Source organism: Tauraco erythrolophus, chromosome 18 (genome assembly GCF_009769465.1).
Source record: "Tauraco erythrolophus isolate bTauEry1 chromosome 18, bTauEry1.pri, whole genome shotgun sequence".
Classification (NCBI taxonomy): Eukaryota; Metazoa; Chordata; class Aves; order Musophagiformes; family Musophagidae; genus Tauraco; species Tauraco erythrolophus.
In genome coordinates this window covers 5,249,486-5,275,305 of record NC_141482.1, presented here as the reverse complement: position 1 = coordinate 5,275,305, position 25,820 = coordinate 5,249,486, and the positions used below count along the sequence as shown (strand labels likewise).

The 25,820-nt window shown below is 38.9% G+C and overlaps 1 protein-coding gene across 2 annotated transcripts in view; it reads right to left on the bottom strand.

Moving 5' to 3' along the window:
* Window positions 1-639: 639 nt before the first annotated feature.
* The window catches only part of DHX35 (DEAH-box helicase 35), a 31,920-nt gene continuing 6,739 nt past the window's right edge, over window positions 640-25,820 (bottom strand). The window contains exons 6-22 of one of the 2 annotated variants that reach the window (XM_086622915.1): window positions 25,456-25,517; window positions 24,767-24,836; window positions 24,137-24,196; window positions 22,010-22,122; window positions 21,573-21,669; window positions 20,313-20,471; window positions 18,855-19,065; window positions 17,027-17,151; window positions 16,187-16,241; window positions 10,985-11,080; window positions 10,489-10,583; window positions 9,817-9,894; window positions 8,516-8,645; window positions 7,721-7,802; window positions 7,114-7,185; window positions 4,611-4,749; window positions 640-1,940 (exon numbers count right to left, since the gene is read on the bottom strand). In XM_086622915.1, the coding sequence (XP_086479041.1) occupies window positions 1,896-1,940; window positions 4,611-4,749; window positions 7,114-7,185; window positions 7,721-7,802; window positions 8,516-8,645; window positions 9,817-9,894; window positions 10,489-10,583; window positions 10,985-11,080; window positions 16,187-16,241; window positions 17,027-17,151; window positions 18,855-19,065; window positions 20,313-20,471; window positions 21,573-21,669; window positions 22,010-22,122; window positions 24,137-24,196; window positions 24,767-24,836; window positions 25,456-25,517 (1,689 nt within the window). In that variant the 3' untranslated portion in view covers window positions 640-1,895. The remainder of the gene's footprint in view (window positions 1,941-4,610; window positions 4,750-7,113; window positions 7,186-7,720; window positions 7,803-8,515; window positions 8,646-9,816; window positions 9,895-10,488; window positions 10,584-10,984; window positions 11,081-16,186; window positions 16,242-17,026; window positions 17,152-18,854; window positions 19,066-20,312; window positions 20,472-21,572; window positions 21,670-22,009; window positions 22,123-24,136; window positions 24,197-24,766; window positions 24,837-25,455; window positions 25,518-25,820) is intronic. The other variant, XM_086622914.1, reaches the window with a different exon arrangement.

Sequence of the window (25,820 nt, the reverse complement as noted above, 5' to 3'; positions counted from 1 at the left end):
CATCTGGAGAAGAGAGTTCTTCAGAACCACCCGAAATTCTCAGAACTGGCAAATGAAGTGGCCATCCACTGACAGCCCATGGCAATTCCAACCAGCACAGTACAACCACCCAGTACGTTGGGAAATCACTCACTACTCAAGGCTGAAGTGATGCATTCTCAAGCTTCCTTGATTCAATGGTTTTATTTTTCTTAAGAATATTTCCAGAGGACAGAGAGACACAGACATTTTACAAGTCTTCATATTCAGCTCTTTCTCCGATCCTTTGAGAGAAAAAAACCTGCAAATAGCATCTTTTCAGTAAGAGCCAACACTGCTCTCAGCTCTGGCTAGGAGACAGTCCCTGCCCCGAAGAGCTTCCATTCCAAGAGAGAGAATAATACAAAGGTGAGGTTCACAGGGAAAACAACAAAGAAGGTGACACGGTTTGTCATGCTGCTGGTGCCATACATGGAGACCGGTACATCTTTTTGTGCTGGCAGTCAGTACACAGACACTGAATATACCACACACTGTACATGACAGAACATGTTCTCTCTGCAGGTGTTTGGAAGGGAGAAGGTAAAGAAGCTCTCGAGAAAGTTTTCAAGGCAGTCCTGTGATGAGGAAGGCATTTGTTCTATGTAAAAATCTTTTGCCTATTTACACACTTTTTTTTTCTTAAAAAAAGAAAATCATAGTTATAACACACCAAACACATATTCAACAAATCAGTTGCCTTACAAAAATAAAATTCTCAAACCATGTGTTTCTAAAATAAATATCAATGGGGTTGGAAAACATAAATACATGTATTCAAGCTATCTTGTTAAAACACAAAAAGATACAGTTCCTTACTGAAAAGTAGCCATGGAGTCCCGATTAAAGCAGCAACTGCTCAGAGCATCCTCTCCTACAGTAACACATGAAGAAGAGTCCCAAGCAGCAAAGAACAGATTCTTAATAAAAGAAATATATGAGGAATGTATTCCTTACAGGAAAGTACAGAACGTTTTCATCTTTGCTGAATGACAGAGGCTAAAAAAAACATGCTCCATGATATACGCCCACTGAAATTTTCTTGTATTTCCAAGTAGTGAGAGGCTAACATCTTTTCTTTTGTTAGGAAAAAAAAAAGAAAAGTAAAGCCCTATCTGTGAATTTGATTACTCGTGAACATATGCATATAGTCCCCTGATTGAGCTAAAAATTAATCCTTCTTAAAAATACTGAGCTATTCTTCCTCCCCCTCTCCAAACAGCAACTCTCGTGCACGGAAACAAGACATTTTAGTATAAGGCTGCCTGCAGAAGAACTGTTACAGCACAGGAAGTCAAGGGCAGCTTGACATCAGGCAGGAGACTTTCACTGCTTGGGAGCACAAGCTGCACCAGTTCGGGATGGTCCAACATGAAATCAATGTTTCCATGGCAGCCCCTTGCACTGCAAGGGTTAGTCCATTGCCCTGAGCTCCTGCTGGCAGGAGTCAGTCTCAGTGTGGCCGGTAGTAGTCACAGTGCTCTAGGTGGTAGGAGGCAGGGTACCCTATTCCCCACTCTCATAAGGCAGTCGTACCACTTCAGGAAACCAGTTTCCTTCTTGAAGGTTTCAGGTTTTTGTGGTCCTGTATGTCCTCTGACTTTTTAAATTGTTTTTCTACCTATTTAAAAGGAGCAACACGCCCAGATTAACAACAGTGGTCAAGTAGGCAAAGAGTAAAATGTCCACAATGCAAGCTCTAGTAGGTTTACAATGTACTGGTCATGCATAAACCCCTACGGACCCTGGCAGGCATTTAAACACTTAAGTTGATGTAAGATCGAATGGCTAATGAACTGACTGCTGAATGGACTGTAGCCAGCTTGAAATCACTGGTAGGTTCTGCATCTGTGTCACAAGACTTAAGTCAGGTCAAGTCAGTGGTCATCTACTTTAACCCGTTTTGCTTTCAAGGAAAGATGCTGAAAGAAAAGAAAAAAAAAGAAAAGAAAACTTGCTTAGCACATACACAATCAGAAAAATGTTCAACTAAAATGCTTTCAGTCTTTAATCCCAAATTAAATAAATTCTTATACAAATATCAAAGACCACCCTTCCCAAGCTCTGCTTGTTACTGACATAGCTAAAATAAACCTATGAAATTAAAAAAAAAAAAAAAAATCAATCACATGTATCCCAAAGTGACAGTCTGGCTTGGTACAAAACATCATCTTCTAGTACTGCTGTACTAACTGCAAGCATAGGAACCATTTCCCACTGGAAGCCAGTTGCCAGCCTGTAAAAATGCACAGAAAGATACACGTGCTCCCAACAGCACATCTGTGCAAACACTACGAGTACGTACACGAAGTACGAGATTTTAACTAATGTATTAACGCTGCAGCTGTAGTCACACTGGACCTTTGGACCTCTGTGCTCTTAAAGAAAAAGATCTGCAAACATGTGGAATGAGAACATGAAGAAAGTCCTGCAAAATCTGGAATGAGACATAATTGACTGAGACCATTGATCGAGACGTAGAAGATGATCTTTTAACACAGAATCCTATTCAGTTGTAATTTGTTTTTAACTTGATATAGAAATAAAAATTCTCATATTTCAGGAATCTGTATTAGCACAAAGATGTATCCTTCAGCAGAAAAAGGGTCTGAATGTCTATAAATTAGCATAAATTTGTGTCTTCCAATAGCTTGCTTATTCAAAATTTATATGTATGATTCAAAACTTTACACAACAGGAATATTTCTGATTTTTAAACATTTTATAAAGACACCCAAATCTTTTGGCTGATAAAGATAACTGACCAAACTGGAAAAGAGAGTTTTCCTCAAAACCAGCACTATCCTCTAGATCACAGAATCCCAGAATGTCAGGGATTGGAAGGGACCTCAAAGGATCATCTAGTCCAATCCCTCTGCCGGAGAAGGACCACCTATATGAGATCAAACAAGAATGTGTCCAGGTGGGTTTGGAACATCTCCAGAGAAGGAAACTTCCATTTATTTTAGGATTAAAGCAATGCTTAGGTCATCCTGCAAACTGAGTTCATCTCTATCAAATTAAAAGGACGGCAATGGTAAAAATTAGGTTCTGATGTAACTTCATAGAATATCTACAACAGTAGCAGTAGTACTACCTTGCAAAACATGTTCTCTCAGTCACATAGGTAGTACTATTTAAGACAAGTCTTCACTTACAAAAAGCAACTCAAGTTTTACCTGAACAAGTCATTGAGTCACATTCCCAACATCACCTGCCTAAAGGAAAACCTCACCCCAAACTTTAGCCTGTGGAGAGGCCATATCATAATGGGACGGTATGTTGTGTATAGGATGTTACAACATGAAAACTTGTGAGCCAAAAGAACTAATTATTGCAGGAGCAGATTTGATACAACTGGAACATTGGCTCGTCTCCTTTTTACATCATGCTTGCAGCATGTCTAACAGCAGCTAAAGACTCAAGGGTCTACCCCACAGGGTCATTACGGCCTTTGTCAAACGTGTTACAGGAAAACAAGGCAGAAAATATTCAGCTACTTGGTAAGGAATTGATAGGTGGTAAGTGTCCAGATAACTGAGATGAATTATCCAAGCTTAATATAAAAATAAAAAACCTTCTCAGGTCAATTACAGATTGCCAATGCTGCTGTACACCGTAACCACAGAGGTATGTCCTAAGGTGCTCCACGCACCACAGTGGTTTTCTTCTTTCCAAAACCCCCAGGAAGTGAAAGAAAACAAACATCAGATTCTCAGAAAAGTCAAATAACATAGCAGATGTATAAATGAGAAACGGCCATTTTTGCAACACGGCTGCTCATATGCATGAACACATCTTTTGTTTTGCACAGGTCTGATATGAAAGTGCATTTTTTCCACTCAATATTTTGGAAATACTAATTTAGAATATAAAGCTCAGCAGTTATTAACCTCCCATGGGAAATTCATATGCAAAATGAATTAGGTAATCTTGCCTGTAAAGTATTTACATGCAATGTGGTATCAACAGCTCCAGCATAACTAATATTTAGATAATATTTAATACCAATCCAGTTCTCAGAATGACCAGTGAGTAAGTCTAGACTCACATGGGACAGAGATGATAAAGGACAGTTGCAACTATTAAAAGATACTTGTAAAGAAAAGGTACGTATACGAGACACAACAGAATTTGCAATAAGGTTTGCACAAATAGCAGCTGTTCTTTGTCATTTCCAGTTCAAGCAGATCAGAGTCATAGTGAACTTCACTAGCGCTCAAAAAAAGGCTCAGGATTTGCACAAACATTGGAAAAGCATGCAAAGCCTCCTCTAAAATTATCGTGCAAAATATGACCGCTGGCTAGCTGCAGCGCTGCTCAGAAGTGCTCCAAAGTGCCTATATTCAAGTGTAAAATGGTTGAAGGCTTCATTTCCCAGAGTGATACACTATTTTGTAACTTTGAGATCATGTCTGTTGGCTGGATGATAGGGGAAAAGCTTTCATCCATTAATTTATTATCCTCTTTCTTTGTATTAAAACCACTACAATGAACAAAGCGGAATTAATTTTTATACCATTAAATAGACAACAACAAAACAGAAACACTTAAAAGTTCAGATACAAGAGCTGCTAATACAGCAATGGTACCGTTTGGGCTTTATGCCGATTCCGTACCGTTCCTTGCTGGTAGAAATGAGGTGCCAGTTCCAAGAGCCACGCGGATTCAACAGCAGTCACATCTCTCATGTAGTATTTAGCGGTCTGTATGACTTCATTGTAGACTACCCTAGGAGAAAGGAGAAAAAAAAAAAAGTGTTTGCTATAAAGCAATGAGGGCAAGAGATGATTAACAGTGTATTTAGACAGTGTCACACACATGCTGCCAGAGGTGGTGCTTACAGAGCGACAAGAGTCTTTAAGTTGTAGCACAGCCTCTTACCCTCTAGTTGTTCAGAGTACTCTGCATTAAAACAAACTTTAGACTGCCATTAAAAACACCTCCTCATACTACCAGGACATGTGGATGCAAGGTATAAGAAAAAGAGTATTTCTTATCATGGGGCCAAGAGGGACTCATAATGGATGCTTTGCAAGAGAGAATATTAGTTATTCTGTGGTATCATGAGAAAGGATGCCAAAAGCACCAAAACTGTGGACCCGTAACAAGCAGGGGACAAATCACAGCCTGACTATCCCTGGTGCCTGTCTGCAGACAAGCAAGATAAGGATTAGAGGAAGAAACCAGCTTTACTGCCAGAACATCTCCCAGCAAGAGATTCAGAAACAGACAGCAATGTGGGCTCAATCCCTGCTGCCAGCATGGGCAACCTATTTCTGAAGTCACCCTTCAGCAGGGAAAGCCATTTTTACCAAGGAAGCACAAACCCACGCGCTGCAGGGTGAGTCACCAAAACCATAAATCATTATCTGCCCTCTATGCACACTAGAGCTGCAAACCCACAAGGTTTGTGGTCTCTCATTAATTGGTATTTTGCTCACAAAAGCAAAGAGGGAAGAGTCCAAAATTCCCTTCTCTGCCAAATGCGTCCCGAGACATACTAATACAACTAAAGAGAAATCTGAGGAAAATAAACAAGAATAAGAAAATATTTTATATACACCTGTAACAGACAGAGAATTGAAGCTCTCAGTACAGGATGGGTGCCCAGGCAGCAGCAGGACTGAAACCAGGGTCGCTGAGTAAGTTAAACTCCTGTCTTACAGGATGCCATGAGCCAGCAGCATCTTTAGGCTGGCAGTGGCAATACCACCTGGCCCTGGAAGACAGTTCTATGCCTGTTCTGCAACACAGGGGTTCAAAAAGAGATTTAAGTCCAGAATGAGCACTCCTAAAAACTCCAGCAATGCTGCTGCCACCAGCAGCAAATAGGCTGTGAAGCAAAGAGCAATCTTAAATGGCAAAACCTTAAGACTATTTCCAGCCAGCTGTCTACAGTTCTGCATTTCCACACATCTGGAAGTGCCCAAGGCTGGGATGGAAGCTCCACACTGAGGGCTCATCACCTAAATGTTGAGCTGAGCCCTGGAGGAGGCATGTGCTGGAGCAAAGCATTCTTCCAGTAGTCTCCTACCACTAGAATTTCTTCCCACATTAATTTCTTCCCAATTTATTCTTCTTACTGTCTGTCACTGTCTCATAACCCAACTTCTTTCAGGATGTTACTTTTGAAATTTTCTAGCTTACAGTAGGTATAGCTGCAAAGTATTCTTCTCATTATTTCAAACAAATTGTGTTCTATTTTTAACAGCAGTTGGAGGAGGTTAAAAACTGGCAAAACAGCAGCAAATCCGTCCGGTTTCAGTGGCAAAAATTACTTAGCTACTCTCTGCTCAACTCAGCCCTGAAGAATCAGCACAGTGAGCTGAACTCGTTTTTATTTTGTGAGCCAATGTAATTGGCAGCCAAGTTCCAATCAGGTACACTTCTGCAAACCCTACGCACCAGGTGTAGGAGCCCAGTTCAAAGATAACAGATGCCACTGGCCAAGTTTATCCTTCAAAGTCTCAACAACAGGCAAAGAAGGACAAGAGTTCAAATACTTCAGGTTGATCATGCTGACCTGATAGTTGGAAACACATTTCTATTTGTTATTTGAGCATCTTCGACACACAAATGCAATTGTAATATCCCAGATAATAAAAAAGTACAATCATTTCTTTCCTCAATCTATGGCTAGACAGCCATAACTCTTCGCATCTTGCATCTTACGTGTATGCTCTCTCCTAGCAAGCCATTTGTAATTACTGCAGCACGTATTTGCCAGCATACTTCCTTAATAAGCTTAACAAAAGTCAATTAATCCTAGTTCTATGTAGGTACAGACAAGAAGATGAAAAGAGAATTACTTGGAGAGCAATTTGCAGTGCAAGATACGGTGCCCATTAAAAAAGGTTCACCTGACTCTGCTTCCCAACCTTCTGACAGTTAAACGTCACACCATTTCCCTGATTTATTTGGATACTGCCTACAATAAGTTGCAAAGAAAATACCAACTGAGTTCTCTCTGTGGGAACTATGACCTTCTACATCTGTTCCTCCACTGATGGAGAAAAGTCACTTATGAAAATGTCTGGATGCTGAGAATATCTTATAAAGATCACAAACCAAGTGAAAGCAGCTTTAACTTACCAGCGTGGAGGTTTCTCTGCATACAACACTGAAGTGGGGTGGATATGAAGTTCATGGTCATCACGGATAGTCCTTGAAAGCAAGACACTATTTCAGACTGTGCATCTACTTATTGTTTAAGATTTTGTTCCTTTCATCCCCAGGAAGAATGTTAAAGGCAACAATGAAAGAACCAGAGGAAATTCAAAACATTTGCATTCAATGAACAGATGAAGCCAGGCTTAAATCCTGGCCAAAGGAACAATGGATAATTTAATGTCCTAAAAGAGTTGTGGCTACATTAAATGAAAAAGTAGTGTTTTGGGCTTTTATTCAGTGCACTGGGAGTGCTACAACAGAGACACTGTACTTGTTTATGTTAACAAGCTAATTACTGTCAGTAACAGCTTCCCACTATCAATAACTTTATTTATATTTCCAAAAGAGAAGAGAGAAACACTGCAGTAGTTTGAAAATACAAAACTTCAAATATTTAGTAAATCAATCACCGTGTGTTTCTTACTGCAAGTGTCTAAAGGAGCATCTGTTTGTTGATTATACTTAGATTTATCCAGTCAAAGAAGCTTTTAAACTAAGCCAAAGTTGTAATGAAACTCTCTATACTTACCTGTAAGCTCCAGTAGAATGGAATTTAGCTGCATTAGCAAAGAATCCAGAAACTATGCATCTCAAAACAGGATCTGGATCACCTGAAAAGAAGAATTTTTCTGTAAAATGAGTCAATGGAATGGCAAAAATCCCTAAAATACTGCTTAATCACCGCAAACAACTTTTCACAGTGCCTCAGGCTTTGATAGCAAAGGCTTGAAGGCAGCCAAACCCTGCAATCTCTTTTGACTTCAATTTCACAGCGAATCAAAATTACTACGTAAAAAACGACTGTTGCCACTGGTGTCTCCATGAAGATAGTTTCACAGTCCTTAGAGCGACCTTGTGTGACAGCTAAGCATTGAAGTCTGATTTTGCAGAGCACTTATATCTGTAAGTGCTGAGAACTAGTCATGGCATCCATGCACGCAAGCACAGCTGGAAATCAGATCCCAGTGACTGCACATCATTTTGAACATACTAGAAAAACGGCCTTTTGAAGAGTCAAAAGAGGGAACAGGGTGATCTATTTATGACTCTTGGCAAATGTGTCCATTAAGTATATAATCAGTGGCAATAATCCTTTGCTGGAAAAGGTAACTAATGAAGACTGGACTAAACATTAATCGTAAAAATGGGCTAAAAAGCTCTTCTACAGTCATTTTTAGGAAAAAAAAAAGGGGGGGTTTAATTAACATTATTTTTAAGCCTGACAGAAAATGCTTCAAAGGTTACAAGAAAAGCAGGAAGCAGACTGGCAATTTGGAGACTAACTTCAATACGTGTTGTACAACAGTTTAAAAAAAATGTTCACCTTCACTGGACTTCTTTGGCACTTTAAAGCGGACGAGAAGCTTTTTCAGCTGCTCTCTTACAACAGATGCTCTAACAAGCCCTTTATAGTTCAGAAAGTGCTCCTGACACCACTGAGAGCTCTTGCTGTGCTGTATAGTGAGAAGAATAGAAAAAATTACAATGAAATACTATCAGGAAAACACAAAACAATCTCTTTTGGATCACACAGTCTTGTTCTGTTTTCTTCTGTCTGCTATAACATATTCATTGTAGTTTTCCCCGAAAATTATCTATTTACATACCAGCTAACGAGGGTACATAACACCAGTAACTACAAAACATGTTCCAGACAACATCAAAATAGCAGCAGAACAAATGCCATGGGGTATTTTCAAACAGATGTGCTTCATTTCTTCATATGTGGTGAAAGAGAACAGCATCAGCCATTCCATTCTCACACATAAATGCATCATATCATAAATGAGTGTTTTCAATCTCAAAATGTAAACAGCCTTCTCTGTAAACTGCTTTCACTGGTCTTCTCTATGCAAAGAACTACTTCCCCAGAAGCCAGCACTTCCTCCAAAAGCCTCTGCATTTGGCTGTTTCTAAGAGAATGAGGCAGATACAAAATTTAAGCAGCCAAATTTCAGTTGGCGCCTGACTGATTGCTTTGGGTTTGGGGAGAGAGAAGTCAACTTTTAAACACTCCAGGGTTATACTGCTTCAATCAACACCGTTGCAAATATATTATTACAGAAGTGCTTTATACCAGCGAAACATACTTCTCCCAAACAGGTACAGCGCTTCGAAATCGTTAAGTAAAACCTCAGCTTACAGAGAAGCATTAAGATTGGTGTTAAACCTTACAGAAAATACATATGGCTAATGAAAAAGAGGATATGATTATCAATGAGGGATTTTTTTAAAAAAAGACTGCTAGATTTAGATGCAGTTTATCATCAGTAAAACTCAGATACATCTATAGAAAAGATAAGAGAATACGAATTTAATTTGGAATTTGGATATATGTTTTTCCCAGGCCCTTTCAAAAACCCAGTCTCCTTGAATATACAGTTGTCTACCCAAAAGACTTCCACGCTGTACCCAAACCAAATTCTTTCTATTCTCTGTTCAGAAAAACTACAGGTGGTCTGTGGCAAAATATGACCAGAATATCTTTTAAAGCAGAATTATCACTTAACAGACTTGGTAAGTCCTCAGTTTTGAGGATGCTGTATCCAGAAGTTCCAGAACCAGAACTGAGGACCTCAAGTTCTTCCCATTCCTGCAAATCCACATACACTTGAGCTGACTTACTTTGACAAAGGCTTCATAAACATTAAGCATAGTGAGATGATCACCTTCTTCCACAGCAAACTTTCTGTGTTGCCTGGCCTGGAGAAGAAGAAATATATTTTTATAGGAAAATCGATTTTTGCAAAAATCATGCCCAATACACCCAGTTCTCATCATATGTGTATTTCCTGCTGACTATCAAAAATCTTATAGGGTAGTAGGGTAAGTACATCTCGGCAACAGCAATATTTTACTAGCCCATCTATATTCAGGGGCACTTTTAAAACTGAAATGAGAAAAATGAACTGAAAATGAATCCCAAAATCCAAGAAAGGAATGCATTAAAATTAGGCTCCTGTTACATCCTAATACTTTCTTTTTTATTCCTCTTGAAAGCAAGTGGTTTGGGCTTTCTGGTTTTGTTTTTTTTTTCCCCCCACAAACCCTTATGCTGACTAATATTGGTTCACAATCCTTCATACTTCTGGTTCTCAGAAGGAGGCTTTTAATACTGGTAAAGGACTCCAAGGTTCCCACTGTTACTCAGTTTCTTCTTTTACCAACAGGTACAGCTCAAGATGTTGCTTCATTTTAATACGAACCTGCAATCTGAAATGGCTATCAATAAAATACTTAGCAGAAAACCAGAAATGTGGAATTACCAAAAAGAAAATGAGACACAACTGAACTTACAGCCTGAGCTTTCTGATTTGGAGGGATTACAAAGATGTTTTGAATCTGCATCATGGCAGCAATTGTCAAAATCTCCTGGGAGCAGCCAAAGTTTCCTGAGGAGTAAGTGGAGAAATTCAGTAAAGGAAATACTTCTCCATTCAACTTATTCCCATACAGAATAAAGAAGAAAAGAAGCGCAATATAATTTTACAGCATATAAACCCAAAATACTTAAACTCCTGGATTTTTTTTTTCAGTGTAACAGTGAATTTTTTTAGTGCAAAACTTAAGACTAACGTGTTAGACTTATTAATTAGTCTGTTAAATGTGTTAGACATTATTTATTAGAGGTCCATGAGCTTAACCAATTCTTTTCACTGAACACCATACCAAGATGAAGCATATAGTTTGTTTCAAGTTGAGCAAACGTCTAATAGTACACTAAAATCACTAGAAGCAATATCCTCTGCTAAACACAAGACTATGAAAAAAAATCTGATTTTTTTAATCCTACCTGATTCCAGAAGCATCTTTGCAAACATAGGATTCAAAGGAAACTCTGCTATTCTCATTCCAAGAGGCTCTGTTAAACGGCAGTGCATATCCAAACCTACAGCATATTATTAAGTGTAGCTGTGATACAGGCAAAAGTAGCACAGAAAGTATTGTTTAGGAATTTCATGTGTATTAAAAAGCAGAATTAAGAGCTAAAATACAGTAAATACACCTAAGAATTGCTGAAAGTACATTAAACTAAGCTTAAAGGCATTCCCGAACATCCATTTACCCTTACATGGGTCATTATTGTGGGTTTTGGTTTTGTTTGGTGTTTTTTTTGTTGTGGTTTTTTTTTTTTTTTTTCAAACACACTTGAACACACAAGTTTCATCATTTCCACTGCTACCACCAATGATTTAGAAAACTTGCAGTCAAAGCCAATACCACAGCCAGACTGCCTATTAGCTGCTAAACTCATGCATCTCCTTTTAAAGTATTTATCAACATCTTCCTTCATGGTGACGGGAAGCAGGAGTCCTGATGAGAATTAAGAAAGGGCATAATTATGGAACAGGCATAATTTTAGAAACAGGAAGCACTACTTGGGAGGAGGGTAGGGTGTCATTTTTCTTAGTCACATCTGCTTAGGTCATGGAGAAAAATAATTTAACTTTAATATAATCTAAACTAGAGATGCACAGCTGATTAAGATTTTCTACAGTTCAGACTGCCTCATGCATCAATAACTAAACTGTCAGCCATGTTCCAACTGTAGCCTTTTAACTGGAGATGGTACAGGACGGAGGCATCACAGCTTGCTTTTTGATACCCAGTTATCACCGAGCAACCCTGCACATTTACCATTTTAATTGTATGGCTTCCTACAGCCAAAGGCCTGCAGTAATGTTTACCCATGCAAACTACCAGGTCGTATTCCAACCCAGAGCACTACGCTGAAATTTCAGGGAATGATTTAAATGGAAAAGCCTTTCCTTTGTAAGAGGACGTAGGAAATAGAATAAAAAAAGAATACAGACACAGGAAATTATAAGAAGAAAAAAGCTCACTCAGAAATGCAGCAAAGAGGAAGAATTTAAAGAGAAAACTGCAAGTAAGCCAAGTTGTGTCAGGTGTGACAAAGAGGCAGAGCACAAGAGAAAAGCTACACAAGGAGAGACTAAAGAGAAAAGCTACACAAGGAGAGACTAAAGAGAAAAGCTACACAAGGAGAGACTAAAGAGAAAAGCTACACAAGGAGAGACTAACACGAGCCCAATAACAGGACTTCGAGGCACCGCAGGTTGCATAAATAACCACAGCAGAGCAGCCCACGCGTTATATAAACACATTATTTGTCAAACAGCGTGGTGCCAAAAAACCACAGTTGCACTTCAGCTGTGTTTCACAGAGAAAAGCAAACCCACAAATTGAGCTGAGGAAGGAGATGATCTATAACTCATGTCAGCATATGTAAAATCAGACACCTCTACCAAATGTTTACTTTCCCTCGTTATTTGATACGCTATCATCTCGTTTATGACAAGGCAGTAATTCATCACCACACCCTCCCACTGTCCAACAAAACCTGATAGGCATTTCACACAGCGTCACGGTATTTTCCTCAGAAACAGGTACAAAAGGCAGCTTACGTGAAATTATGAAGTAACATAGTTAAACACAAAGTCACAGAAACTGCAAAAATTAAGGAATGACAGCTATCATTTGACCAATGCAACACAAGAATTGATGGCTTAGAATACGTAGTCTTTCACCTACAGGAAGATAACTGGGTTCCTAAGTAGGAAAAAGGAAAAATTACCATCTTTTTAACTTTCCACAGGTGCATCAAGCCATAACCCTTTGGCTTCTGCTGAATCCTACAAATCTCAATGCAATTTTGCATGGATATATATACAGCATGTGCCCAGACTGCTTACTTTGTAGCAGTAAGTTTGAATATACATAAAAGGCCTGCAATGGATACTAGTTTGGAACAGGTAAAAGCTTCCTTGAAATAATTTTGGAAGCAACCACTGTATCCATATCTATGTGTAGGAGACTGGAAATCTTAGAAAAAGATACTGCAAAGATTTTTATTGAATGTGCTTAGGAGAGATTATTCAAGTATTGTGGCACTAAAAAGTTTCATGTAACCATCACTAGTATATGACAGGGATTAAAGCACTCTATTTTAAACTTAGGTAGAGTGGTTGTCTCTGACAGGCGACAAATCTTCAACAAAATCTTGGATCTGAAATAAAGCTAAAAATAAAACCACTTTTTAATCTGCTTATTCACTTCCTAAATTATGCTTAAAAGCAATAAACTCCAACCGACAACTTGGACTTTCAAAGGGGCATCAAAGGAGAAGGCTGAAAAGAGATACTCCTGACGTAATCAGTTTGCATCACTGTAAAAATAATCAGCCTAAAAACAGTGATGTGTTTATTCAACACAACTATCTCAACCTTAGGAGAGTCTGCTCTGCACAAGCTTCTCTCTTGGCACCGCACTGGCACAACAGGGTCCTGACCCTGAACTGCACATTTGCATGCGATTACAATGCAAATGATGAAATATGTGTTCATACTTGCACAAGAGAAATCTAATCCTTACTGCACCTGCAAATGCTTGAGCAGCTTCACCTCTGCAACTTGTACAAAATCTCCATAACAAACCACCTAAAACCTTAAACTTCAGCAAAAATTGGAGAACAAATCCGTATATCACAAATATTTCTTTCCATCTTAAACACCAGCATCAGCACTTCTCTGCTTCGCTACAAAAGCTGAGCAGCCAAGAGAGTAACAGTTCTGTACTTTTCTGTGAAGCTACCATGAGCATAACACTTCTGCCAAAACATCAAACAGCTAACCAGTGAGCTTATTGGCCTTTCCTCGCCATTCCCCTAAGGTGGCTTTGGCTGTGAATTCATCCTTGCAACACGCTTCCCAGCCAGTGAGAAGGTCCTTGTTCCAAGCTGGAGATGGCTGCCAAGAACCAAATGCCTTAAGTGAAACCTCCCTTTGCAAGATGGAATTGAATGAGCACAGAGTAAAACCACGGCCAAGCAGAGATACAGCTCCATGAGAATAAGAAGAGAGCCGACTGCCACAAGTTACAACACAGCATTTGTAAGTGATGTAAAAACAGCCACAAACCTCTGGAAGCTTCCAGAACTTACACAATCTCCTTTACACAACCCTTTCCTCATGTTTACATTATGGAGCAAATATTGTTAACTTTGAATTAACTACAAACACTGAGTTCAAGTCAAACAGAGTTTCATTTTGATTACTTGTTCTTGTGTCAAGTTTCTCTTTTGTTTAAGTTTGTTACACTGAAAAAGATTAAATAGCTGTCAAAAAACTCAACAATATAAGAGTTCTTCCTATAAACAAAATTAGACAGCATACATTCCACTCACCACCACAAAAAGGAACTGAAAACTGTGTATAAAAATTCTACAACAGTGTGATTTGAACATTATAGGTATCCAACAGCAGCATAATGAATAAAGGCAAAACAAACACATTTAGAATCGTAGAATATCTCAAGTTGGAAGGGATCCAGAAGGATCACCAAGTCCAACTCCCTGCTCCTCACAGAACTAAGCCATCTGACTGACAGTGTTCAGACTCTACTGAAATTGAGAACAAGCTGTGATTAGTAATTCGGAGAACATAATAAAAAGAAAAATTCTATGAAGCAGCTAAATAGTAGAAAAGTACTTTGAATTATGCTCTCAGGGTCTGTTAGACTGGCTTTTTCTTCTTTACATTAGAAGTTTGTGTGTATTTGTTCATTTGCCCATAACCAGAAAGTTCAATACTAAAACTAGAGCAAACTCTCTTTGCGAGCTGCAGACAAACAAGCTCCTATGCATTTAAAAGCATGAAAAGCAAGCAGGCTGTGCAATTCATCCAGGAGGAAAGGTGCTGTCTTTAGGAATGACCAGGGTTTTTTTAGTGGTTGCACCGTGTATTCACAGCTAATAAAATCAGAACAGTCTGACTTGCTACAGTACTGAACTTTGTCTCAGCTGCAGCACCACCATCACCGCCACCACCAGCAGCATTACACTACACAAGGTGTAGCCTTTAAGCCCTAAGCCATACTGCACTCAGAGCAGGGACACAGCCTAGAACTCATCTTAAAAATTTTAACTCAATTAGCCCTCAATAACTTTTGTCAGTCACACCTTCAAAACTGTACCGATGCGAAGGTCGGAAAACTACCATGTATCCCGTGCTCCGTGAAGCCATGGGAAGCACACTTTCCATGGGTTTAACTCGAGCAATCGGTGCCTGGCCTCTCCCAAATCTAAGCATGGGAATTTACTTAGAACGTTCAGGCAGAGTTCTTGCACACACATCAAGATCCCATGATGAATTTAACATGCTAACAGAAAAATTTAAAATAGATACACTGTGCTTCTTAAAGCCTGGCCAAGGAATAAACAAAGTAGCAATTATCTTAGGCGTGCTAAATTCCAGTTTATTACATTCAGTCTGATGGTCAAAGAGATGTCAAACCTTTGGTTTCAGCTTTTTTTTGTTTATACTTGCAAGTTCTATATGTTTCCACCACTGGCATAGTAACACAAAATGAAAGATCACAACACTAAGAGCTTGGGCACCCAACAACTCATCTAATTCCATGCAGGTAAATTTAGTGACTAACTCCTGTACTGGTCTAATTAGTGTCCCAACTCAGTTTGTATCTTTAGACCACTCTGTAATGACTCAAGAAACACAAACAGAGGATCTGCCTGGGATAATCAAGCCAACACCCTCATCAGCTTAGAGCCCTGTTCCCAGTAACGACAAATAGCTGGTTCCTCCCATGAAGGTGCAAGGAAATACACAGAACTCAGCTATAAAATACACATTTGCCCAATCTAAACAGTGAAATTCTAGTTTATACTCTATGCAATAGATTTCTAGTTTGTCCCAGGAAGTTATTGCTGCCTTTTGCTTACTTTTCCTCCGGTTATTTCAGACAGGTAAGAAAGTAAATTCAGAAGAGATGGAGCTACACCTCAAAAACACACTAACCAAAAACTTCCACCAGTCAAGGCTTTGTCTTCTTTTTCTCTAAGCACAGCTCTCAACTGCAAGGCTGATTAATGTCCACCCAATCACCAAATCCAAATTAACAATTTTTTTCATAACTCCTGTAACATAACTATGAATGAAGCAAAGCATAATATTCTCACCTCCTAAAGCATACAGCAGTTCTAAAGCTTGCACCATTGACTGTGCAGGAGGTGGCTGTGAAGAAAAAAATGTGCATTGTTTAAAGTTATCATCACAGAATACACGAGTTTTCACAAAATTCTTAAATCTTCCTCCTTCACAAAATCCCTAAGTTCAAACTACCTACCTTTCCACCTATGCAAAATGAAGAAAGCTGTCAGACTATCACCCTTCCCTTGACCACCAGTGCTGCAAGTCCAAACCATCCCAACAGGCTCAGCATCATCACTCTGATGCTCTGAAGATCCGAGCTAGAAAAGGCATTTCTTGCCTTTGGACTTGCTTTGTCCAACAGTGATGCCAGCAGTGATCGGAACAGTTATTTAACTTCCTCTTCTAATGCTAGCATCTTTGTTTTTCACAATAATACAAGAGCAGCTAGAAACTTTACAGAAAGCAAAATTAGTTATTGGTACTGCTCTTTTTAACAAGACAGACAAGCAAAGGTTTAGTTCTGCAGGTATCTTTTTTTTTTCCTCTTTCTTCATAAATTCAGTGCAAAGCGACTACAGTCAGTTTTGCAGAATCTCAGAGTTTGTCTTTCTCGGCCTTTCTCAACTTCTCCACACTTCTAACAACAAACTCCAGAATACAGATGGTCATTGTTTCTAAGTTGTCACATACATTACTGGCACTAGTTGATTCCCCAAAACACACTTTGCTGCCCAACAGTGGGCAATGAGGTACGCTTCCCAAATCAACAGGGCACTGGTTAATGGTTCTGCAGGTTACCAACAAGTCACCTAGTGATCTTTCTTCACGCTAAGGAAAGATGACAGACTTCACGGTGTAGGGCTCACCGACAGAAAGGGGAACCTGAGCACGTTGTCAATTCCCAAAGCCTTCAGCTGCAAGATGACAGGTGCAAGGTTACTGCGCTGCATCTCGGGAACAGTGGACTTGGGCAACTTCTCAAAGTCCTCCTCTGTTGTGGGAGGAAACAAAGAATTAGGACTAGGGTTCAACTCCCACTGTATGCAGTCAACGTGACAGAAACGTACCCATTTCAAGTTACAAACTATTGAGTATGAACACTTAACAGGTGCTGAAAGAACTCTAACTCAAAGATGATCTTTCTCCAATTACTGTATTTTAAGATATTTTAATTTAAGTAGAAAATGCAATGGTTTTGGCTGCATTATTGATTCTGTAGTTCACCTACCCACATTTTAATTCGCAATGTTAGAAGTTCTTCACAGAAATCTGGAAATGCTTTATTTCTCTTCTGGTTTAATATTTTTAATCAGAAAATAAAAGGCAGTGTGAAATAATACCAAAAAAAATTTTTTTTTTTAAAGAAGGGACAAGGAAAAGTTCAAAATCAGCATGTTTTCAGTGTAAGAGTACTATTTTTACTAAAGATTCAAAGTGAGGTTTTAAAAAGTATATTTAAAATAATGACTAAGGATCGAAAAACAATTTATTTGTCAGTGCCTTTTATAAAGCACATTCACTATCGAGTCAAAGTCTAGAAAAATATTTTATGTAAGCTCAAAATTCCTGTACCTTCCATTAATCAATCCTTCTGCAGTAAAGAAAGACGGACACACACATATCCTTATGTTGATCTAGAACTCCAAATCAAGACAAGAAATCAATTATTTTTACTTGAATTATTTTAATTTCTAGACTGAACCCTCCTTTTTATCTGTTCTATCTCAGACCTTCACTAAGACAAAAGACAGTGTACCTTTTTCCTACTTTTGTCCACTCAGTGCACTTGAAAATGTTTCTTAAAAGCACCCATTAGGCTGGCTCTTGGGCACACGAAATAACTTCGGCGTAGTCATGGTTTCTCCACCAAAATCCTCAAAAAGCTACGTAAGCTTGGTATATTATGAAGCAAACACTCACTTCATTCTTCATTGGATGCAAAAGTGTAGAGAATAAATCATGTCTGTTTCAAGTGGCAACTGCTGGCAAGTACACACACATTTTCAAAAGATATGCTCGATCTCTCTAAGTCTCCAAGCTCCAGTAAAACTAGAGGGAAACTGGAGCACATCAGCAATGGCAGCGCTCGACCGCAAAGCCTTTTCTCGTTAAATAGCTGATAACTGAGACAGTTTGCTGCTTTCTGACCACTCCTAGGTGGCCAACAGATTTATGGGTAGCAGTAATTTTTGTACAACACCAGGATCATTGATTCATGAGATGCGTTTGGAGTTGGCACCTACTCCTATGAAAAAGGGGCCACATAAAGAAGTTTTCTCTCAGTTTTCTGAAGGATTACCAGAGTCCCTTGTTCGATGCACAGCCTAAAGAAGACTTTAGTCACAGAAGAGAGCATTATAGGTGGGTGTTATAAACAGAAGAAACTGCTCGGAAACCAAAGTGAGTAAAAAATAAACTTCTTAGTAGACTCGCCGCTCTAAGAGTTGCATTAACTTTACAAGTTTGCGATTGCTGACAATCTCGTAGTACCTACCCTGCTCAATTTGTGTTTGAGTCATAAAAGGATTCAATTTCCAATGCTTATCACATATGAACAAAGTATTTCTAAATAAAGTGGAGGAATAACAAGGGAAATTTCTATCTCAGTTTTGTTCTCCTTAATCTAACACTAAAACCACTGAAAATGGAAGTCACACCAGCAAGTTCACCTTCCCTACACATCAAACTACTGACCTGTGTAGAGTCTGTAACATTTTCCAGAGCGGTTCCGACCTGCACGTCCTGCTCTCTGATTAGCCGAAGCTTTAGACACTGGTACCACCACGAGGCATTCGATGGCTGTTTTGGGGTTATAGGCCCGAAGCTTCACAAAACCACAATCAATTACAAACGTAATTCCGTGAATTGTGATGGAGGTCTCAGCAATGTTAGTGGCTACTATCACCTACAGATACAGACACAATGAGGACACTGTGAACTCCCCAATCTCAATTATACTACCAAGCTCTACCATCAGTGCACCAGGACTCAAATACAAGCCACCTGAAGGATCTCAGATATGACAGTTCCAGTAAACACGCTCTAGAGTATAAAAGGATACAGTCCAAGCAGCAGAAAGAGCTGTCAGCTTGAAATAAGCCCAGTTTTTACAGCTTCTTCTTTTACAGCTTACAATCACGTTCTCATTCAAATTTATCCTCTCTTCACAAAAGAGGAACTTGGCAGCGTTCGCAGAGAAAACCATTAACTGACTGTAAATCAAGTGCTCTTATGTAGAAAACTAAAAATATTTTCTTTCTGCTTCTCAGTTATAATCAACTGTTACTTGTAACACTGGAGTAGGGCAGGGACAGGAAGACAAAGAGAGTTGATTAAGTGTTCCATGCTCAGTATTTCTGAAGAGATAGATATGTGTCTTAAAATGCTAAAAAATAATTGTTCCCAGACAACAGAGGGAAATTTAATCCTTATTTCACCTGAAACTAAAAAAAGTAAATCTTGGAAGTTAATTGACTAATGTCATATCCTACAAAAAAAAGAAGTATTTATACTCAACGACCTTCAACACCAGATGAACCACGTTAAGACTCCAGCAGGCAGAAGAAGTATAACAACTCACCCCGTCTAACTCTCTAAGCCTAAGCAGAAAGCACTAATCATGACCAATTATACAGTTCTGTGACATTAAATATCTGAACAAGACTTGCAGAAGTCAAACCAAAGCTTTTTCTACTAAAACCAAGCAGGTTTTAACTTGTTTCTTAGGTGAAAATATAGCACGTACCCACTCTGTCACTAATTTTTCCATTACTAGTGGAAAACAGCCATAGACACTTAGATCACAAAAAGAAATAAAACCAGGTAAAAGTAGAGAGCTTCAGACTGTCAGAAGCTGCAACTGGATGTAGACAAATACAAGGCTGTACAAAGACTCTTGGAAATTGAGAAGCTGATGAGGTTGACAGCAGAGTTAGGAATGACATGTCTAGGACCGATCAGAGGTGAAAAGCGAAGCCAGAGAACGTGTTGTTGGTTCTCAGTTTGAACATGACAGGCAGTCTCAGGAGATGCAGAGAGTCGCCCTCAGTAAGCGTTCGCAATAGTTTCATGATGTGAACACGATCTACGTCATCTGTGGAACACAGACACCCTCCTGCGTGGTAGAAATTGAGACACACGTGACAGCCTTACCTTCCTGACACTGCGAGAAACTCTCTCAAACACTTTCATTTGATCAGGAGAAGGCAGCCCAGCATACATGGGGAGAACACGGAGGTGTTTCTTCATTCCAGTGCGAGAAAGGGCCCGAGCCTGTTCTATGAGCATAGAACAAACAGTCTCCACTTCCTCCTAGAGCCAGAGCAAGACAGGGACAGAATGAGAGAAGTTTCACTTTAATACCACATAGCTGTCGCTCTATGCAAAATATGTACCAAAATAATCCCCATATAATTTGAATTGTTCAAACTCCAGGATCTTTTGACTAGCTCCCTCAATTTTGTAATATCCTTACATAAATTGCTATTCATAATAAATATTTATATTTATGTAAATATTTATGTTCACTGTTATTTGAGGCAATGTCACAAATACATGAGAAAAATCACAAGGAAAGGACTGAACAAAGTTCAGGAGGAAGCAGCCCTATTTTCCCGTGCATCTCAACTTGTGCGAGCAAAATGGGAGGCCAATCTTCTTTGACTGCGCAGAATGCTGTGGGTCTTGATCAGGAATGACACAGTAACAGTATTAACTCTTACTGCTCAACTCCGCATTTGACCTCAGAGATCAGCTGTGGCATCTCCTCAGTCTTAAACGCAAACAACAAAATGCTCAGACATTCGCTTGTCAGATACCCGGTTCACACTTCCAAAGTCAAATCAGTAATGGAGATAAATAATTTATTTTGAAAATATGCAAGATGGTATTGAAGCTCTTCAAGGTAGCTCCTCACTGGAAAAATTATAAGCTACCTTCCATTTACTTTTCTCAGCTGCAAAGTGAGCTGACAGGTATAAATAGAGCAGAAGAGACCAGTAAATTTTTTTGTCTCGTGGCAATTTGTTTTTCTGTCAAAGACTTCGGATGTTAAGCCTAACAAATGTAAATTCCATCTGCCTTAACTATTACTGATGACTCACTGTCAACGTCGTCGGTGTGACTAGCATGAAAAAAACACATACTGTTGCAATTATTAACAAGGCCGACAGCATTCAGCATTAAATGAGAAAAACTATCATCCATCACTAGCTTTTATAAATCCAGACCATAATTACATTTTTTAGAAGTCTTTTGGACTGGCTTAGTTCTGCTCCCATCAGTGTAGGAATATTTGTCATCTTTAATGAGATTAAAGTAAGCACAGCTAAGGAAAGCAGGAGACTGGGGCAGACTCACAAAGCCCACAACATAGAGCTGTAAAGCGAAAAAAAAAAATGCTTAGGTCTCTACCTGGCCAGTTAGAAATGCCAGAATATCACCATCATTCTCCATCTGGTGAATTTTCATTGCAGTTTCCACAGTTGATTTTATATAGTCTGGAACAGGACTACAGGGAGAGAAAAGAGCAGAGAACAGGTAACAGACTCCTCACTTCCATAAGGAACACAGGGAGCACTACCTTTTGGATGCTACATATCAGCGATACCACACTTAGGTCATGATGCAACCTTGGGAACCAGCCTTCAGCAATTCATTTGTTTCCTTTACACCACAGTAAGCTTAAAAACATGTCTGCTGCTACAAAAAAAAACCCCAAATGTTTCCCAAATTGAATGTTATACCTCCTTACCACTGGTTTAGGAACTTCTGAGCTCTAACCTAGACAAAGTGATACCACAGTTGCACGCTCTCCTAAACACCACCGACAAGATCAAACAGCAACACACCTCTGTATGTAAAAGATGTCCACTGGAAACGTTCTCCCCTCAACAGTAAGGATCACACTGGTATCTTTGCTGGGGTCACCAGTCTCATTTTGATTAAAGAAATCCCTGAATTTCTGCATTAAAACAATAAATAAAAAAAAAAACCCACAAAACACTTTCAGTTTGATACTTCAAAGAATTGAGGGAGAAACCTAAAGACATGACAAAGTTAATTTGCTACTACTTGGATGTTTTCTTCAGAAGTTTGATAGTATTTTGATAAAGTACCTATTTAAAAATTTTAAAGTTTGATTTTGTTGCCTTCTATTCTGTCTGAGATTCAAGCACTTAGCACAAATACATTGTCTTGCATGTTTATTACTTCGAGAAGCAATGATCAAAAAGAGGTAATAAAATTAATTAGATCAGCTGATACAGTTGGAAAAAGCAAATATATAAACTTTTTACTGGATCTATAACCAGTAGCAAACTCAAAGCTAAGAAGAACTTAGAAGTGATTGCTTCTAAAAGTTTTGAGTAGGGGTTGCATATTCCCATCCAAAAATGGATGAGTAAGTAAATTTTACAGCTCTTACTGAACACCAAGATCGCACTTCGTAAAAGCAGAGTTAGGCTGATTTATGCAAGTTTTTAATTTATGTGTTGCGAGACACCTTCATAAATTTAGATTTATTACCATGAAGTATTTTAAATATGTAATAGCAAAAGGATGAATCTTAAGAACCCGAATACTCCACCTCAACTTTTAGGACCATTATAGAGATTCCATAAACTTTCTGTATTTAAACAAATGTTTATATATTCATATTAATAATTTTGCTCCTGTTAACTTATTTTTACATGAACTGCAAGCTATTTGAAACGCGATTTCTGGCAGTTAAAATTTTGGAAAGGCAAAGTATTATAATGTTATCTAATGTAACATACAGAATATAGAGTAGTGCAAGTACTACCAAAGCACAGCATAGTAGTAAGATTTATGGCATAAGACATTTGCCACTAAAGGAAATCTCAGTACACCTGCATTTTCAGGGCTACATGCAAGCTCTCACCACCACATCTCATCAAGGTCACAGTGGAGCTGGCAAAAGCACAGAGAAAAGGAGGAACATGACAAAGGAGATGGAGTAGCTGCCTCATGAGGAGAGGCTGAAAGGGCTGGGGCTTTGCTTGGGGAGCAAAAGGTTGACCAGACACACAGCTGAGGTTTACAGATCAATTCAATGTAAAACTGGGTTTGTTTTTTATAATGAAACAAACCCCACAGTACTAGAATTAAGAGGTCCTTGATGAAACTAGCAGATTTAAAAGAAATTACATAAAGTGCTTCACTATATAGCAGGTGGCAAACTTCTGAAAATTGCTCTCAGATGACGTCCTGGAGACTTACAGCTTCATCACACAGATTCAAAGACAAATTAACAAGCAGCAGGCCCATAAACACACACTAGAAGGAGACAGCAGGAAGGTGCTGTCTAACATCTCCATTACAACCAGTGCAGATGCAGAAGCAGCTCAAAGAGAGCGGCCCCACAGCAGGTGGAGAGGCCACGTGCTCTCCCTAAACAGCATCTCCCACTGCTGCTGCTGCTACAGACAGAACACTGGGCTGGATTAAACACTGCTCTGATCCAGCAGAGCATTTCTTCTGTTCCTACTCAAAACTAAATTAATGATGTTTTTAGCAACTACGTAAGTTTCCACAGGCGACAAGTCAATCAGGAAGACAGTAAGATCTCACTGGAATTAAATCTACTCATTTGTCACTTATTTTTACTGGTCCATGATCGTCTCAAATTATCGCTATCGGCAAAACTGAGCTAAACCAATGTCTCTTACCAGACCAGATCAAGCCAAGAGAACATCTTTTTATCTAACAAACCAAGGAAAGGAAAAAAGGCATAAATATATGAAAAACAGATTCACATGGAAATTCACTTCCAAAAAAGTTTGCTAATACAAAATGAAAACCAAACACAGCTGACTTTTTTTCCTGTACTCCTTCCTCTCTTCACCACTCGAACAGCAGTAATGCTTCGCAAGAAGCAAGTACAGGGGATAAGCTGAATATAAACAGAAGTGGAGCTGCCACTTCACTTCACTTCAAACCCAGTCTGTGAGCTATACCTCTGCATCCAAGGTGGCTGAAGCCACGATCAGCCGAAGATCCCCACGCTTCTTCTGAACCTAGGATAGAGACCAAGAACATTCAGAGTGAAAACTACTTTCTGAGATACAAAGCTAGAACTAAGTTTTAGAGCATCCAGATTACCAGTAACTTCTCTTTAAAAATACTTCGATACTTCAAGACAGTTGATGAACTGAAGCAACCATATCACCCCGTAGATCTAACAACCTGGTGACTGCTGGGAGTTTTATATATTCATTTTAAGGGCATTCAATCTGTAGTCATTAAAGTTTACCCTTAATTTCTGGCAGGAGTCCGATCTTTGGTAGGTTGAAAGTCAGCAACAAGCCCCTGTCAGATCACTTCACATGATCTGCAGCAGCAGAATGAAGGCTACCTTTTTGCTAATATCATCTAAGGAGAAATTTCAGCATCAGAGGGAAGAAATAGAGGAACCTGAGTGTCAGATGCCTAAATTAAATAGCTGGGTATGTACAATAGGCTGTGGGATAAATGAGGAACTAGAAATCACTGTCTCTCAAATGGGTTCACTAATAAGTCGTCAGGATCAGAGGTTTAATGAAAAGGATGAAAATGAAAACAGTTACAGAGAACATAAAAAACCCTACCTTTTTTAGTAAGCCAATGGCAATATCTGTATAGAGAGTCCTTTCATGGGCTTCATCCAGCATAAGGACACTGCGAATAATGCAGAAAGATAAGACTTCAGAAAGGGTTTGATTGACACTAGAATCAGTGTCTTCTATTCCTGTCTTCTAGAAAAATCATTACTTGAAATCTGCTGCTGGACTATTACTGTTTACACCCACTTAGAAAACTGTGGAACTTAAAAAAAGCACAGCAAGGAAGTCGGGAGAAAAATGCAGAGAATACTGTGTGGTACATACATACCATTCTTTATACAGGCTAGCTTTTGGAAGAGGGTAGAAGAAAAAGGGTCTATCTTTACTGTACTGCACAGGTTTTCTGGATTCCCAAATAGCCTGAGTTGATTTTATTTTAAATTCCATTAGCACCAGAAAGAAATAAAAAGTACATTTAAAACTAATAAATGAAACAATTGAGACTCTAAGAGGCCTGTTTAGCTTTTGTTCCAAAACCACAGCACCAAGTCCTGCAGGGTTTGGTGTTACAACAATCAACGGATTTTCTAACAGTCTTTTCAACATAAAGAAGTCAAACTCCTAAAATACACATCTTTCAGTATTTAATTTATAATAACCACACCTCAGTCTAAAAAAAATGCAGTTGCTTACCAAATTACACTTCAGCAAGCATTCATTGCATGTTTTCTTACCTGTATCTTGTTAATAAAGGATCAGCCATCATCTCCCTCACCAGCATACCATCAGTTAGAAACTAAAGGTGAATGCAAAGAAAAATGTAAAAAAAACCCTATCAGGTAGTCTTGATTACCCATGCGATTTTTAAAGATTATTTGCTAGGCTTTTGCCTGAATTCTTCCTTGCCTTTAATTTTCTAATGACCTATTAAATTGATTTGGCTCTGGAAGCCAAATACGTATTTCTGAGTGGTAATCCAGAGACAAGCAGAGTGACTGCTTTTTAATCAGTATTGAATTTTTTAAAATTAGTTATTTTTGTATCGGAAAAAAAATAACAGGTTGGCAGCACTGGAACAGGGCAAGAGAAGTTCCTTCAC